This window comes from Uloborus diversus, chromosome 2 (assembly GCF_026930045.1).
Source record: "Uloborus diversus isolate 005 chromosome 2, Udiv.v.3.1, whole genome shotgun sequence".
In the NCBI taxonomy this organism is placed as follows: domain Eukaryota; kingdom Metazoa; phylum Arthropoda; class Arachnida; order Araneae; family Uloboridae; genus Uloborus; species Uloborus diversus.
The window spans coordinates 139,592,790-139,610,477 of record NC_072732.1 but is presented as its reverse complement, the minus strand read 5'-3'; the positions used below and the strand labels follow the sequence as shown (position 1 = coordinate 139,610,477).

The window sequence follows — 17,688 nt, the reverse complement described above, 5'->3', positions numbered from 1 at the left end:
TTATTCTCAGCTCATGAAAGGTTTCGCCAAATTTGTTTAGGGTTACAGTTTTAGTATTGTGCGAGCAAAGTAGCCTTGGCGAGATTCCGCATGTTGCGGTTAAACCATTTTTAATTTTTATCATGAGTGGAATAAAATGGTAGAAACATTACAGAATTCGATAAGTAAAAAGAAATTATGGTAGATCAAACTGAAAAGAAAACTACCACCATATATCCGTGAGAATTTTGTTGATGATTTGCATAGCATGACATAATTAAATCATAACTCAGGAATTAGAAACATCGAAACAGAAAAATTTTAAATTAACCGATTCGGGAATTCGAGAGAAATAACTCAGCTACAAATGCAAAACAGTAAGCGCTAGCCAAGCAAGACAAAGAAGTATCATCTTCTTTCGATAATAATTTGTAATGTCATATTGAATTTTCTAGCATTAATTGTTATTCTTGTCAGGCCACAATTATTATTTAGTTTTATCAAGAATTGATAAATATCGAATTCAACATCGTGGAAATAGCTGCTTAGAACTACGAACTACGTAGTTTGCACTAATCTTTGACGTTTAGTAATGCTTCTTGCATTCTCATATCTTTTTACGTGGGCCAGAATATCCACAAGACTTTGAAAATTAATTTAAAAAGAAAAAAGCGAAAAAAATCAAACGTACGAACAAAAATCTTAACACTTTTAGCATTTTCTTCGTTACCATGTGCGTTTGTTTTAGTTTTCAAGTTCGCCATTAGACTGTGACGTCAGTGCCCCCTATAGTTCGTTGGAGTTGCGAATCGTAGTCACAAAAATGTTTTAAATAATTTGATGTAGTGTCTAAAATAACAAATTATCTTCAGGCAACGAATTATGAATTAAGTATCAGAAAATTTCTTAACACTTTCTGTATAAATGCTCTTAAAATGAGATTTTCATTTGCAAGATAAAATGTATCGAAACAATTTTTTTCTTTTATGTCAGCCTTTCTTAACCTTTCTTGACCCACTGACGAGTAAAAATTGGTGAAAAAATTTCGCGGACAGTGAGAGTTTGTTTTTACACACACACACAAAAAAAAAGAAAAAAAAAAAGAAACATGAATGGAAAAAAAAAAATAGTATATGAGTTTATTAAGATTTTTTAAATCATTCTCTAACAAAAATATTTATGTGCAAAAATAAATCATTAAAAAAAAGAAAATTTTGAAAAGCAATCAAAATGTTGTGTAAAAAATATGGTATAAAGGGTTTTTTTCCCTTAACAAGGAGAATATTTTAACTCTGTATTGTTAAAAGTCACCAAGGAATTTTACCGCGGACCGGTGCCGGTCCGATATCCCTGGTTTATGCAAGAAATTAATTACGAAAGAAGAAGTAAACTATTTTTTTTTCTGTGACTCACTTTCATACAGTTGCTTGTTCCCATGATTTCACTTAACCTCTTTGCTTCTGACAGGCGACAAAAATAGTGTTTTTAAGTTCTGCTTGATTAAGCAGAAATTTCTAGTAGACATAATTCTACTTGGATATTACCTCGTTACAACTGCAGCAAATTGGTTGTAACAGAAAAAATGCTATTTCGTAATGCAAGTGAAATTACAATAATTACTACAATCAATTTTAACTTCCTCCAAAATGAGGAGTTTTAATGTTATTGACATAGGAATTGTGTATTGTGAACCGATTCACTGAAACCTGGAATTTGAATGATCCTGCCCAAGATATATGTCCATGTGAAACTGTTTATGACGTATGACAAACTAATTAAAATATGCCCAATCTCGAAATAAAACTTAGTCCCAAAAGCATCGATACAGACAGACACTTAACTGCGTGCTTACAGAAGCTTTGAATTTAAAAATTGTATAGTCATTTTACAAAATCGACAGCGCAATTTCAGATTTTTGCTATCATTAGTGTTTTTTTTTTTTTTTAATACCAAAGGTTTCTCTACGAGAGCTTCATGCTTCATTTAAGCAGAGCTTATGCTTTATTCAACAAACATTTCCTCACACATGTTTAGTGTGTGCGCACCGTGTGCAAGCACGTCATACTGCAGTATAATGTTTAATGAAGCGCCGCGGTTCCTGATGGCGCAATATTTATTGATTTTGCTTCCGAGTACCAGCTGGACATTATAGTGGGGTTCTCGTAACTTGATGCTTGACCTTGGACCAATTCATTTATGTTTAGGTTTAAAGAAGGAAAAGTTTGAAATTCGCACTATGCCAACTGACTTTCTTCACTTCTTCACACCTGTTTTAACAAATGGAATCGTTTAAATCTCAGTGGATCGGAAAGACAACTTATCAGAGTCAGACTTGACCAAATATTATCAAGCAAGGGCGCCTATATAGAAGGGCAAGTGGGGCTCAAGCCCCCCTTTAATATTAGAATTTCCTTGCTGTTAGTACTTTCCTCTTTACAAAAATTAAAAAACATTTCTTCTCCAGCGTATAGTGAATAAGTTATTAAAAATTTCAAATTTTAATTACTCTAATCTGTACTGAAATCGGTCTCTATGGGGAAAATATCCTGCTAAACCATTGGGAAAATATCCGAGCCCCCCCCCCCTTCCCTTTAAATTTTGCATATGGGCGCCCATGGTAGCAAGTGGTTTACTGCTCTAGCTATCTAGTTGTTTAATAAATGGAATTACTTAAACAACATATAAAGAACAACTGATTTCAGTTGCTCTATATCTATTGAGCAACTGGAGAACTGGTGCGGTAGCCGGTAGATCACCTATTTGCCCTGTACAGAATAGATTGTACATTTTGTAGGTACAAACATGGGTTAATTCTTTCAATTTGCGTGCGCAATATGAGATTACAACTACAATATCCCAAAGTACAAGACTTAATTAGCGTGCTATCAGAAAGCTCTCATTTACTTCAGCATTGATAGGTTTTAGTTTTACAGTTAATTTTAACTATTTTTGAAAAGTTGTAGGTTTGACTTATGTTTTACTTCTTCATACATATCGAACTGTGGTCTTTCGTATATTTATCGTGTATTTCAAATCAAAATTGTTGATTCAATTTAAAAAGCACTGTATCCAGTTTTTGACAAACTGTTTTTATTCCTTAAGTGCAAAACAAATCAATTATGAACAGGGAAGGCCAAGTCACAATAACGCAGATTAGAAAGAAATCTGAAAACTACGCATCGTTTTCTTCTTTTTTTACTTCCTTTCACATGCAGAGGAAGTATTGTGATCGCGAAAAATGTTTGCCCCAAATTTCGGCCTAAATTTTCATTTTTATTTATCACCGAATGAATGTTCAGTAGTTTTGTCGGCGCTTTTGCACATCCATATGTACATAAGAACTTATGGGCAGCCAAAATGTTCATTTTGACGATTCCCGAGTTGATAATCACGAGTTCTTCTGTGACGTCTGTATGTGCATATGTATGCATGTATGTATCTCGCATAACTCAAAATATGTACGCCGTAAAAGGTGAACATTTTGTATGTAGACCCTGTGTGGGATCTGGAAGTGCATCTCCCCTTTTAGTCTTTTACACTTTTTTGGCGCAAAGCAATGTTAATTTCAATGCAGACTGAAATACTATAATTTGGTGGTATTTGATGATCTATCGCCAAGTTTTTACAGCCAACTTGGCGACAAAGTTGGTCGAAAGAAAGACGATTTTTCGAACCTGGTTTCAATTTGACCCTATTGGCAATGTTTAGCATTGATATTAATTTAAGCATGTTAAAATTGTCGATATTTAGAAAATGAATCTCTATTATATTGTATTTTATGTTCTTTAGACACCTTCCATTTGAGTTTTATGCAATTTTTGATCACAGACGCTAGTAAAATCATCTTGTTTCTTTACATTTGAAAGTACAATTCTCTACGTTTCCATATTCTTTATATGAGTAGGAAAATGTGTAAAAAGATATTCATTTAAGAAAAATTGCCTCTAATGCACGTATATGAATACACTAATCCAGATTTTTTTTTCTTTTTGAAACATTGCCACCTGAAAATATATATTATACATATTTTTTTTTTTTTTTTTTTTTGTAACTTAATGTAAGGTAGGTGCGGGTATTAAGGCCCGCTATGGCCTGCCGGCTAATAAGGCCTAAACAACAAAAATACAATTTAAAATGTTTGTATCCACTCAAGGATGCAGTCGTAGGTATCTAACACTCATAGATGGCACTTCATTCTAGTCACGACAGGTTGCTCACTTGTTGCGACCAGTGCAACCTCGATTCGTTTGCACGGAGCGGTTGTGCAACAGGAATAATAATTAAAAAAAAGTCCGACTGAATGTTAAATGATTTTTGTATTATTACACTTTTAGATATAGTGTTTCGCCCCAGTTTTCTGTTGTCAATGCTTCTATCAATCTTTGATGTCTGAATTAAATATATAAACCAATTATTGTACTTTTGTTTACTTGTCGTAGGCCTCCTTTATTTTTGCAACAATGTTTGTCAGTTTTACATCTTACTTTCAATCTTTCTCAATATATTACGGATGTTTATAAGTAGTTACAACTATTTACTAATTGGTTCAGTGAAATAGTAGTATCCCAAGCAGACCTTTTGAAAAGTTTTACCACATGGTTTACGGTTCTAGTTCGGAGATGAAAAGACAATGTGCGGCTCGCTCCATTAAAATGTACAGCATTTCAGGAGCTTATGCCTACACGAGAGAAAATTATGAAAAAAAAAAAACACCAATTGCTAGAAGAAAAACCATTAATTATCAGAGAACATCAGTCATCAAAGACTTATTTGACAGAAACAAGAAAGAAAAAAAAATAAAAAGTATGTAAATCCTCAATGAAGGAAATGATCCTAAAAAAATGATGCTATTTGGTACTGTCACACAATTGTGAGAGGATAATATGAATTGCATGAGACTGTATCTAAAATACAGCAAGGCAGTGTCATAAGGAATGCGTCAGTGTGACAGTCTATGACAAAGGTAATTTTGAGTGCCCTGATGGTTGTTAAACAAAGTTTTTTTTTTTGTAATTTTGAAGACTTTAAGCATGATTAATGCATATATATTGCAATTGATCTCAATCATCTATGTTAGAAGCTTATTTTAATTATTCATGAGTGCTAAAGTTCTTAGGCCTTATTATCCTACCATAGTATAATATCGCCTAATGACAAGGTTTTTGAAAAATGCTTTATTTCATGCTTGTTTTCTGCATTTCAAATCTCCCTTAGGTAGTCCTTATTACCCGCACCTACCTTATTCTAAGTTGCAGAAGCAAAAGCGAAATATAAGCATTAATTACTTCCTAATTTGTGTCATCAATTTCATTCTCTTTATGTCCTTACGAAAAAAAAAAATGTTTATTACAAGTTGTTAATCAATGTAAATGAACTATCGAGTGATCCTAACAAAATGTAAATATTTAACGTCTTGAATTTTCTTCCCTAGAGAATCTAAAATTGCACGGAATTAACTCCAAATTTTACGTTGCTGAAAGTTCCATTTTGCATTATTTTCAAGTTTATTTTTTGTTTACTAATCAAGGAACAAAAACTAATTCACAAGGTCTTGTTGAAAGCTAAAAGAATACCTTCATAGCACCATGGCACCTCAATTTCAATTCGCCTACAGAATTCATATTACTCCAGTTTAAAACAAAATGCGCTTTAAACTGGAAAAGTTGTTTTTATGGAAACTTCTGTGTTTGATGGGGGGGGGGGGGGGGGGATAGAAATTCTTTTCAGTTCTTTTCAAATGGATATTTTCTTGCATTGTTTTGAGGTGAAATTAGTTTAGACACTAATTTTAATTTCATGTTCCGTATGTTGAAGTTTCGTTCTACTGTACGTGGATCAGTTAAAGGCCAGCACAATTTTCGGTCATGAGTTCTATCAACTCTTTCATTTAGCCTTTATGTTAACATTTAACAGTAAAATAGTTTTCCATTCCTTTATTCTTTGGTCATTCACATTGTAAAATACTGTTTATTGCAAACCTTTCCTTGTTTTTTACATCCTTTGTCAGTACATTTTTTTGCACATTTCAGCTAAATTTCGTTTATTTCGTAGCTCCTAGTATCTTATATAGTACGTAAATTAAAAAGTTTTTTATGGTGAAAGGAGAAGTATTTCCAATTCCCGTGGTTTAGAAGAGTTTAAAATTCCCCTTCCCCCTAAAAAGAAATCGGTTTAATCCGGTTTATTTTATTTTATTTTTTTTATTTTTTATAATCTTAAGACAGAGCTGCCAACTGCTACGAAAAAATCTTAGTTTCTACGAATTACATCTTTAAACTACGACGCTGCGAAAGCGGGTCCAAAAATTACAATTTTACATCCCCCATTTTAAATTCAATATTTTATCATCTTAAAATATTCTGTATAAAGTTTTTTTCTTCTTTTTCGGCACTACAGCCGAGGGCATGCCAAGACCGTCTCAATCAGTTTCTTCCATACCGGCCTGTCATAAACAGATTTCCTCTATCCACTGAGGCCAACAGTTTTAAATTCTTCTTTAAATTTTCCTTTCAAAAACCATCAATCTATCTTCTTCTGCTTTAGTTAAAGCCCAACACTCACTTCCATAAGTTAGGACTGGTCTTAAAAGGGTCTTGTATATGTTTATTTTTGTACTTTGGCGAAGAAGTTTACTTTCTAATTGGCTTTTCAAACCAAAGTATAAAATTTTTTTATTCCTTATTAATATTTTCTGTTTCATATTTGAAATTTGTTAAGTATCATTGTTTTTGTTCTTTATACTGTTGACAATTCATCACTGTGTGTTTAAATCTACGGTAGCGCCCATGCCCCCTCCCCCAGACCGCAAAATGCTGCTACGATTTTGGATTGTCAAAAGTTGACAGCTCTGTCTAAAGATAAACGTTACGAAGACATCAGGGTGACAAAATTATTTCGTAATAACTGGAACATTTCATTTTGCATGTATAATGCTGTGCTATAAATTTAGTTTAAGTTTATTCACTTACTTATACCTTATAAGACTAATGAAAATGAAACGGCTGACTACCGGATCGTATATGGCCGAGCACTGGGTTTCCATGGCCGACAGCTGGAGCGTTTTCTCGTATCAACAATAGCTTGATTTTTAAAACGAAAAGGTTTTTATTTCAGAAAAAAAATTAGTGAATCACTATCAGAAAGGTACAACCTAAAGTTTTACACTGTTTTTGTTGTTGTATTGATTGCTGAAATTTGTAGGTTAACAAAAATCAACATACGAGCTCTTAAATGGACGACTACTGGAGCACTTACCCTATATATATATATATATATATATATATATTTAATGTAAGGAAAATTTTAAGAAGTTATCAAGCTGAAAAATATAAACATTAGAGTCGATAATGAGCGTCAAAGAGCAATTTTAGTTCACTTGCATTATTTAAGTCTCCCACATGGTACTCAAAATATGGATTTTTTCAATTTTAAGTTAAATTTTTCATTTCAAATACATTATTTTTATATTCTTTTGCAAATGTTGATTTGAAAATGTGTTCGCTAATAATTTTTGAACTTGATATTTTATATGGATGAATTTCTAATTTTTTTAAGGTAAATCGAAAAAATCAATTTTTTTGAAGAAAATTATAAATTTTGGCCTCCTGCTGGACACCTAAATATTTTTTAATTTGGATAAATATTTCTGTGATACAAGTGGGGCTATAGGGGCAACGTTTTATCAACATGAAATTTCGAACTTCCAAAAAAAATCTTCATTTTTTTATTCGGTCTAGTACACAGAGCCGGTTTCCACTTTCTTGTCAGATCTTTTTTACAATTCTTTTGACCTAAAAGAAAAAATATAAGAAAGTGTGAGACTTGATAAACCGATTTTTTTGGGAGGGGGGGGAGTTGGACCCCCTAATGTACTATATATACTCTCATCTCTAACGGTTCCCTAATTGATATTATTGAGATAATTTTGTGAACAAAACATTTTTTGTGTAAAAAGCATTAAATGTTTTTTTTATCTGTGTGCAAATTATATTATCATACAACAACTTGCATTATCACATACAAGGAGTGGGTGGGGGAGCAGGAAATTGCATCAGAATTTAAGTTTGAGAATTTTCTAATTTTATCACTTTTTGCTAAAATTTTTCAATTAAAACTACCCTAAAAGTTGAAGAAATTCAATTATTCATTTTTTTCCGGATCGGAAATGAACCCTTTCGAAAAGAAAAAAAACGTTTTTTTCCCCCCGGAATTTTCCGGTGTTTTTGGACTGTTTTCATCTCTAGGTAGGTCACATTGTAATAGGAACAATGAACCCTCGAAGGTGATGTATGAAAAGAACCCTGGTCAAAATGACTTTAAGTTTGAATCAAATATACTTGAGAAAAAGAGAAACTATATGACAAAAAAAAAAAATTATTCGCATGTAATCGGAGCTATGTATTTCCCTCCTCTTTAACTTTGAAACAAAATTTTAACGCCTATTATGGAAGAATTAGTTTTTCTTCCATATATAATCTTGTATGTTTACTTATATAAAAAAGTATTACTATTAAAAATTATGGAGTTCTGTAGCATCTATAGTGAGAATGCCTAAATTTTAGGGATAGTCTATATATATATATAAAAATGAATGTTTGTCTGTATGTCATCCATGAACTCAAAAACTACCCGGCAGATTTTGCTGAAACTTTCACCGTTTGTTATTTTTGGTACTGGGAATGTTTATAGACCAGTTCGAAAAAAATCCGATCGATAGTTCCTTTTTTATTCCAATTTAAGTCACAATCCATTGGATAAATACGAATAAAATTATCGGCTGCAGAAATTAATTCGCGTGAAAGATCTCATTGATAAGAAGTTAGCTGTTGCTATTTTTCTTGAGTTTGAACAAATAAATTCTTTCTTTATTGTTTTATGGCTTTTCATGCAACGGGGGGGATTTAAAACTTTTTCTATTTGATATTTTTAGCGATTGATTGATCTTGCAAACTGCGTGAGTACAAAATTTGAGTATAGTCACGGCTTCACTTGATACCTGGACCAATTATTATGAAAATTGCTATAAATATGTATTTTTCCACGGAGAAGGTGCATAATATGCTCATTGAAGCCACTCACCAGGTGGCACTGCAGAGTAGCAACTTCTGCCCCGTTTAACCGATTGTCATGAAAATCAGGATAATGATGTATTTTTTGTTGGCGTAGCAACGCGCGTCGGGTATAGCTAGTTAACTTATATATATTTGCTCTTGGCTCGCGGATCCCGAAACTTTTGTTTCTCTGGGCCAAAAGTTTTCCAGGGGTTCAACTTAGGAGCCCACACAACATAAACTGGTGGAATAGACGTTGAAAAATCGTCGAATCTGGTCTAAACACTCGTCTATAACTGATCTAAAAACCGTCTGTAACTCGTCGAAATGTCCCCTCAGAACAGTCGAAAGTCGTCTTCTACACGTCGAAAAGACGACTACAATGGATGAAAAATGGTGGAATTAGATCAATAATAGACGATATCCATAGCGCTAGATAACGTTACCAAGAACAGTTATAGATGATCTATTGGGTTGTTCGGAAAGTAATTTCGTTTTTTCCCGTCAGAGGACTTAATTACGTTTTTTCGAAACCAACTTCACACTTAAGCCGCATAACCATTATATGTCTTGAGAGCTGATATTGCAAGGCTTGTGTGTGAAAAAGTTCTATTAATTCTACGCAGTAGTTTTTGGTTGGTGCCCTTTTAAATATGGAGAGCAATTAGCAGCATTTTCGTCATATTTTACTTTTTGACTTCAGAAAAGGTAAAAATGCTGTCCAAGCGAGAAAAAAATTGACGGATGTGTATGGAGAAGGCGTGTTAACAGTACGCCAGTGCCAGAACTGGTTTGCAAAATTTCGATCCGGCAATTTTGATGTCGAAGATGCACCACGGTCTGGAAGGCCGGTCGAAGCTGACAAAGATGCGATAAAGGCATTAGTTGATGCAAATCGGCGAATAACCACACGAGAGATCGGTGAGAGATTAAATTTGTCGAATTCGACTGTTTATGGCCATTTGAAAGGCATGGGCTTAACCTCGAAGCTCGATGTGTGGGTGCCCCATGTCCTTACGGAGCGAAATTTGTGTCGTCGCGTTGACGCGTGTGTATACAACAATGTTAAACGCAAGAGGTCATGGAGCAGAAAAGATGAACCGGCTCAAAGCGTGTCAAAAGCCAACATTCACCAAAAAAAGGTGATGCTCTCCGTTTGGTGGGATGTCAAAGGAATCGTTTTTTTTTTTTTTTTTTTTTTTGAGCTTTTGTCGGACAATACAACGATTAATTCAGAAGTCTATTGTCATCAGCTGGACAAATTGAATGATTCACTTAAAGAGAAGAGGCCCGAATTAATCAACAGGAAGGGTGTAGTGTTCCACCAGGATAATGCGAGACCTCACACAAGTTTGGTCACTCGCCAAAAACTTTTACAGCTTGAATGGGACGTACTGCAACATCCACCATATTCTCCAGATCTGGCGCCTTCCGACTACTATTTGTTCCGGTCCCTGCAAAATTTTTTGGATGGCAAAACCTTTACCTCAAATGAAGATGTCAAAAACCACCTGAACCAGTTTTTTGCCAGCAAGGACCAAAACTTTTATGAGAGGGGAATTATGTTACTGCCAGAAAGATGGCAAAAGGTGTTGGACCAGAATGGCCAATATATAATTTAATAAAATATTTATTCATTATACGAAAACTGTCTTTCATGTTCCCCAAAAAAAACGAAATGACTTTCCGAACAACCCTATAAAAAACATCTTCTAGGTGCACTTATTAACGCAGCACACCTTTTTTTTAATTCTGGACTCTTAATTGTAATGTTTATACGACACATTACATTTTCCTTAACCTTTTAACATTCATACTTGTCTAATCTGCCAGTTCAATTTTTTAGTACTTATTGCAATTACACTATTAAACTTAAAACCTTATTTTCAATTTTTCATGTGTGTAAGCTTATTTTTTTATCCAACAGTCTTATTTTCATATATCATTTTGAAACAGAAATCATCAACAGGATGAATAAGCTTACCGAAATCAATATAAGGCGCTATAAAACAGACGCTAAAATATCAGAAGTAAAAAGCGGTGCTGCTCAACGTACGTTGAAGCACGTGCTTCAACACTAATAACATAGCAACAAGTGTTGCCAATTATGTCAATAAATTATAAATATCATCATTGTCATTAATATTTTTTAAAAATAAAGTTCTAGCCCTTTAACCGTTGTTACATGAACTAATGAACTATTTTTAATTCACTTTTTGCAGCATTTAGCACCACCGCAATCCGCTTTCACCCATCACTGTTTGTTGATTCTACTGGACACTTCTATTCGACGTTTAGTAGACGATCCATGTGGATGATCTAATTTACGTCTATAAAGGGTAACTAATAGACGTCCAATTATAGACGTTTAATAGAACATTTAGAAATGACGTTTATTAGTCGTAGAATAGATATCACCTTTAGATGTAGATGAGTATAGATGATTAGATGAGTTTCGACGAGAAAAAGTCGTTTTATAGACGAGTGTACTGTGTGGGAGGGATCATGCCGCAACTGCGCCATATTGGAATTTTTAGGAGGGGTGTGTGTGTTTTGAGGGGTATTTTTCACTTTTTTGGGAGGGGAGATCTTTGCAATATTTGGAGGGGGTGCGCCTTTGCTCTTGGGGGCGTAAATTTGACATGGACCACGACCACTTGTAGACTTACATGAAACCCTGGTGTAACGGTGGAGCTCTTTGGGAACCACTGAACTAGAGGATAGCGTCTTGCTTCACATTTTGCTTGTTCTGCCAAATTCGTTGTGGAGAGCGGTATGAAATCGTTCAATGGTTGTACTCCAGTTTCTTCAGCTCAACCATCTCCCCTCTGATTTTTCGGCATTGACATCTATTATAATCATGACATAATTTTCATTGATTCATAACTTTATTTGTGAGAATGTTGATTGAATGGTGATTTTGTATGATAATAGAATTCGATCTTCTTGTTAAACGTAATTCCTTGGTCACGTTCGAATAGTCGAAAGTCGTGTGATCAGGGCTACGTTTGCTGACCGTATCTGATAGTACCGGTTGGTTGAACTAGAGCCGCTATATAGACAGGCCGACGCATCAGCTTAACTTTAGCCATTTTGGATCGGATTTTACATTGTTGCACTGCTAGGGTTACCACGGGATTTCGCCAAATTTGCCGAAATAACCCTTTATTTAATAAACAATTAACGTGCCGCTAATAATCGCTCGCAGTGAACAATCACCAAACGCGATTACTCGCCAGAAAAGACAACCTCTCAAACACGCGCTCCGATCCAAAAAGGCTAATCTTATTAAGCTGATGCGCCGGCTCGTATATATAGGGGCCTTAGGTTGAACTAGAGTCCCTATATGAAAACGTATAGGGACTCTAGGTTGAACACATGAGAGCTAATGACGTTAGCGCATGCTAAAGCATTGGAGCTGACGTCATTATATGTTATGTGATCAACCTACCGGTAGCTACCGATAGATAAACAAACGCAAGCCAGCCTTTCGGAAAGATACTGCTACTTCAATCATTGTTTATCTTTTAAGTGCTCCAAAGTCGCGAAAGATCGTCAGAACGCAAAAAGTCCGGATAAGGGGACTAGTAATATAATTTCGTTACTCTAACCAACTTTGTAAGTTTGAAAATTGGAGAATTAATTTTTTGAATGTATGTGTTAAAGGTCATTGAAAAGTCTTTAAATCTGTCTTTTACCCAGTCGATGAGTTCCAAATTTCCGAGAAATTGAATAGTTAAAGATGCGATTATATTATTACCTTCATTTGTTTTTTCTGTGGCAACTTTTCTTTGTAAAATTTTCTTGTAAATCTCTAAAAAACAGTTAATAGCTTAAGATCAGAATGTTAAATCTTGCATCATTTTCTTATCAACTAAAAACTTCACTGGAACTCCTGTTATAGAATTAAGTTTATTCATTTATAAAATCTACAATCGTCGATTAGAAAATTTAAATATTGAATGATGGAACTTGCGATCATGCAGATGAAAGTTTTTTACAATTTAATCTACCATTTTAAAAGCTTTGCTATGATGTTAATGTTATTATTAGTACTGGATAAAGCAATGGAGCTTTTTATAACGTAAATTTTGCAACTACTTTATTCATCTTTTTATCCCAAAAGAAATTTTTTTTCAAATTTTATTCAGCATTTAGATGTGAAAGTTTGGAGAAATGATTATTTTCTGTCATTGGAAGGTCATAGTGCAATTTTAAGTTTTACTTATTGTCACCATGTTTTGTCAAAGTTGTATAAAAACTACATGTTTGCTGATACTATGAGTTATTTTGACTTTTTGAGAAAGTTTTAAATGAGAAAAGATAAAAACTTCCATTAAATTAAAAAATAATTCACTGAATAATGAAATTAAGCTAGTAAAAAGTAAAATAGTCTGCCAAATGAAAAGCAAGCTATTACATTATACAAAAAGTTTTATTTGCCAAATCAACTTTAAATGCTTCATCAATGCATAAATCAATTAGCCAAATACAGCAAAACCTTGCTACAACGATATTTTGGGAACCAAAGATTGAATTTTGTGTGTTCTTGTGCTATTGCACACAGAGGAACAGTTAATCTTTGTTTTGATTACCTTAACACTTCTTGCCCTGAAATGCCACTGTTCTATCAGGTAGAAGTTGAAAAAACAGCCAAACTTCATCAGCGTTATAAACATCTTCTGGAAAGTTATTCAATGCCGATCCCGAAAAAGCATAAGCCAACCGTTGCTAGTTTTAAAAGTTTCATTCCCTAGCATTGCTGCAAATTTTCATGCTGATGCACATAATAAGGGTCCATTTATTGGGATATTTGTTGCCCTCATCTCTTGAAACCACTTTAGGACGGCAGCATCACTGTTCTCATTAGTCGCGACTTTTAGTCATTTTCGCTTTGGATTGACTGAATTTGAGCTCACAGCATATTCAATCTGTTTCCTCTTCTTGAGGAACATTGCAACTGTAGATTGAGACAATCCATACTTCTTAGCTGCATCAAACATGCTACGTTTGATTTCTTACAGTGGTGAAAAGGAAGAAGTGCACAGTAAGCAGTAAGTCTTCTCTTGTCAGAAAAAAGCACTGAAGTTGATAAATAGAATATTTTTCATTATTTGAAAACCAAATTATCGTAACAAAGAGGGGTTGAAAATTAAAAAAAATCGTTTGGGTTTATTGCTGTAGAGAATATTGCAGAGAATAACATTAATGCCTATGCAAATTCACCAGAACCACAAAATATTATCGTAGTAGAGGAATTATTGTTGTAGCAAGGTTTTACTGTAAACACATCTAGACATAAATCAACATTAAAAGTTCTATCAGAACAAAAAATCACAAAAATAATTTCGCTGAGCCAAGTGATGTATATTTTACAAAAATACTGGACAAATTATAATTCTTCAAAAATAAATCTATAAGTAGTTTTCTTATTTCGAAGAGTATTATACTGTTGATTAAACAGTATAATATACACTAACTACCTTAAAGACTAAGCAATGCATGACAATTTCAACCTAACAAATCATTTAAGTTTTAAAGCAAGCCATGTCTTGAAACCCTAGACTTAAAATCTTTAATAATACTTATGTTCAGGGCCTTGTTTGTATAGGAGCTCAAGGGAACTGAGCTCCTGCTCTTCTTTTTAATTAGTATTGCACATTTTAACACTCTTTAGGCAAAATTCAGGCTATATGCTTTTAAAAACTAATTACATCCGTTTTAGAGCCGGAAATGGACAAACCTATTATTTTTTTTAGTGATTTCAGCTTTTGCAGAAGCAGGTCTCATTCAAATGAGCAAAACATGCGCATCAAATTTTTACTTTCCCCCCTTATTCACATAGATTTGTATTATCTATACGTTTAAAAATTCCATGCAATCCGTGGTTGAACTGTATTGAAGCTAAAAAGTTTTTTATTACATTATTAATAAATCACTTCTTTCTATTTATTATTAACTATTGATACCCGCACGGCTTTGCTCGTAATAGAAAAATCAAAAGGTCTTTTGGTTCGCCTGTATATTTACAAATAATGTATGGTGAATTTTCTCGCCAGTTGGCTTGTAGCCATCTTACGGTTCCACGTTATGATAATTTTGTATCTTGCCAATTGGCTTGTGCCCATGTTACAGTTCCACGTTATGATAATTTTGTAATTTACTCGTCCATCTTATGATTTTTTTTTCTTAAAATTGGAACAGAAAAAGAACCACATCGAATTTTCGAAAAATCGCTTCGAGGTGCACACCCCTATGCTACATATTAACTTTGTGCCAAATTTCATGAAAATCGGCTGAAGGGTTTAGGCGCTATGCACGTCACAGACATCCTACAGACATCCTCTGGACAGAGAGACTTTCAGCTTTATTATTAGTAAAGAAGAATAATTCGAAATGATTTTTGAAGGCATTCAGTTTTATTTTGAAATTTGAAAAACAGTATATGTATTCATTACTGCTAGTTTAATAACTTCTTCTCAATAAGTTTATTTTGTGTGTGTGTGTGAAAATTAATTTTGAATCACGTGACCCCAAATGTGAATTAACTGCATAAGTTTAGAGAGATAAAATTAGAAATATTTCTATGCAAAAATAAAAATTATTTTTAAATTTTTAAAAAACAATATTTGTGATACGAAAATAATTGTTTCTTTTCCTTACCTCCAGGCTTAATTATCAGGATAACATGTTTGCTATTTTTTCATCATCAAACTTACTGAACATTGCACTACAGACTGAACGAAATGGACTGAGCACTAACTGCATTTTATCCCCCTATTCTCAAGTCACAAAGCAGCTTTTGGTTGACTCATCATTTTCATGCCAAACTCAACAATATGCATTCAGTATGTATTTGGTTACTTAGATTTCTTTATCTGCTTATTTTAAATTACAAAGCGAATTACAATTTGGCTGTTAGTAGCACTAATCAAAAGCACATATTTGAAACATTTTGGCAGCATTTTCTTGCATTTGGTTGCTTAAACATTGGAAAAATATTTATCTAAATTTGTTGTGTGAATCTATGTTTTTCATGTGCAATGTGATGTACTTGTTACTTTGTCCCCATTTCCTACAATTGCATCTTTTTTTAGATTAGAACTCTTCCTTGAAGAGTTTGTTTATAAAATTGATTAGCTGGCAAAAATAGGGGTAGTTTGAACTCTCTTAAGAGAAATTCATCTGATAATTTCTGCTGATGACTGTCTACAGTAGTGTTCTATTTGAATTTTAAATCTTTTCAGTGTCTTCTCTTTTAACCATCAAAATGTTTGCTACAAAATTTTACATATGCTGGTTTATATCTACCACTTTTATTTTGTACAGTCCTGGTTAGTTTACCTTTTTTTTTAACACAATATATTTATTAGCATAATTTGTTATATGTTTGATTGTAAAAACATTTTGAAACTAAATTATGTTTATTATCCACAGAAAGTTACTTAATTTTTCTTTCCTTCAACTGTTAGGGTCAAGTACAAGTAGTGAATCATGGCAAAAAAACGAAAATAAATCCTGTTTTGCGATACATCCGAACATTGCGTTGGACTCCCATCCCATTGGGGCTTGGATTTGCCCTTATAGCATATCAACAATTTAGACATGTAAAAAAGAGAGAAACTGCTAAAATCGCTTCAGCTAGTGATCCATCGGAATTACTTGCTCCTAATTTGTATGTAAGTAGATTTTTAGATTCTCAAAAACTTATTACTCTTCTTATCAATTATATTACTCTTTAAGTGTATTGAAGCTTTTTGTCAAAGTAGTAAAGAAGTTTTTGAAAGAGACCGAAATTTAAATTGTTATAATGCTGGGGTAATAAAAAATTTCAAATTGTTAGCCAGTAAATGAACCAAATTTCAAAAATGTTAGTCTTTAGCTAAGCCTTTTGAAATTTGGCTAACTTTTCCGAATTTTAATGTATTTTTGTCTGTAAAATATTTAATCAGGGAATGAAGTATAACTTAATTTTTGACAATCTTTTGAACATAAGGAGGGAAATATTTTTTCCTATGGAAATTTCGGGAAATTTTCTGTTTGTGAATACATTTGCAGAATTTAAGATTTTCTTGCATTTGGCTCAGTGGCAAGTGCTTAACGTGGTCCCTGCAATGTGAGAGTAGATATTGCTTGTTAGCTAAGAAATAGCAAGGCGAATGAAGATTCGTTTTTTGAAATTATCATAATTTTAATATTTTCTGTAAATATCTATAATTTTGTTTATCTGACCCATTATATATTATTAATGAAAACTATATTATCTGTGTTAGGCAGTTTTTCTTCCTGTGATATGACAATTTTTCTTTTGTGATGCTGTCACGCACAGCAAGTTACATACACACAATAGAATCTAAATTATGTTAAACAGTGAGATTTTTAGTTCTGCTTAACATATTTCAATGTTGGTTGCATGACATGTTACAAATTTAATCATAAATTATAATTTTGTTAATTTCCTGAAATATTTTCACCTGTTTTTTTTTTTTGTGTGTGAAAGTAACTTTTCAAAGCATGAAAGAAGGATTAATATATCATAAAAATATTGCTAAAACCATAAAAAAAATCTTACAATGAACCAAATAATTAAATAATTGCCAAAATTTAAAAAAAATTTAAATTAGGATTATATGTACGGCTGAGAGGGAGGAGGGGGGAT

General features: G+C 33.2%; 1 protein-coding gene across 1 annotated transcript in view; it reads left to right on the top strand.

The window, feature by feature from the left end:
• The window catches only part of LOC129216050 (phosphatidylserine decarboxylase proenzyme, mitochondrial-like), a 124,954-nt gene that overhangs the window by 68,813 nt on the left and 38,453 nt on the right, over nt 1-17,688 (top strand). The window contains 3 exon segments of the mRNA XM_054850195.1: nt 15,699-15,877; nt 16,502-16,530; nt 16,532-16,708. Of these exon segments, the coding sequence (XP_054706170.1) occupies nt 15,699-15,877; nt 16,502-16,530; nt 16,532-16,708 (385 nt within the window).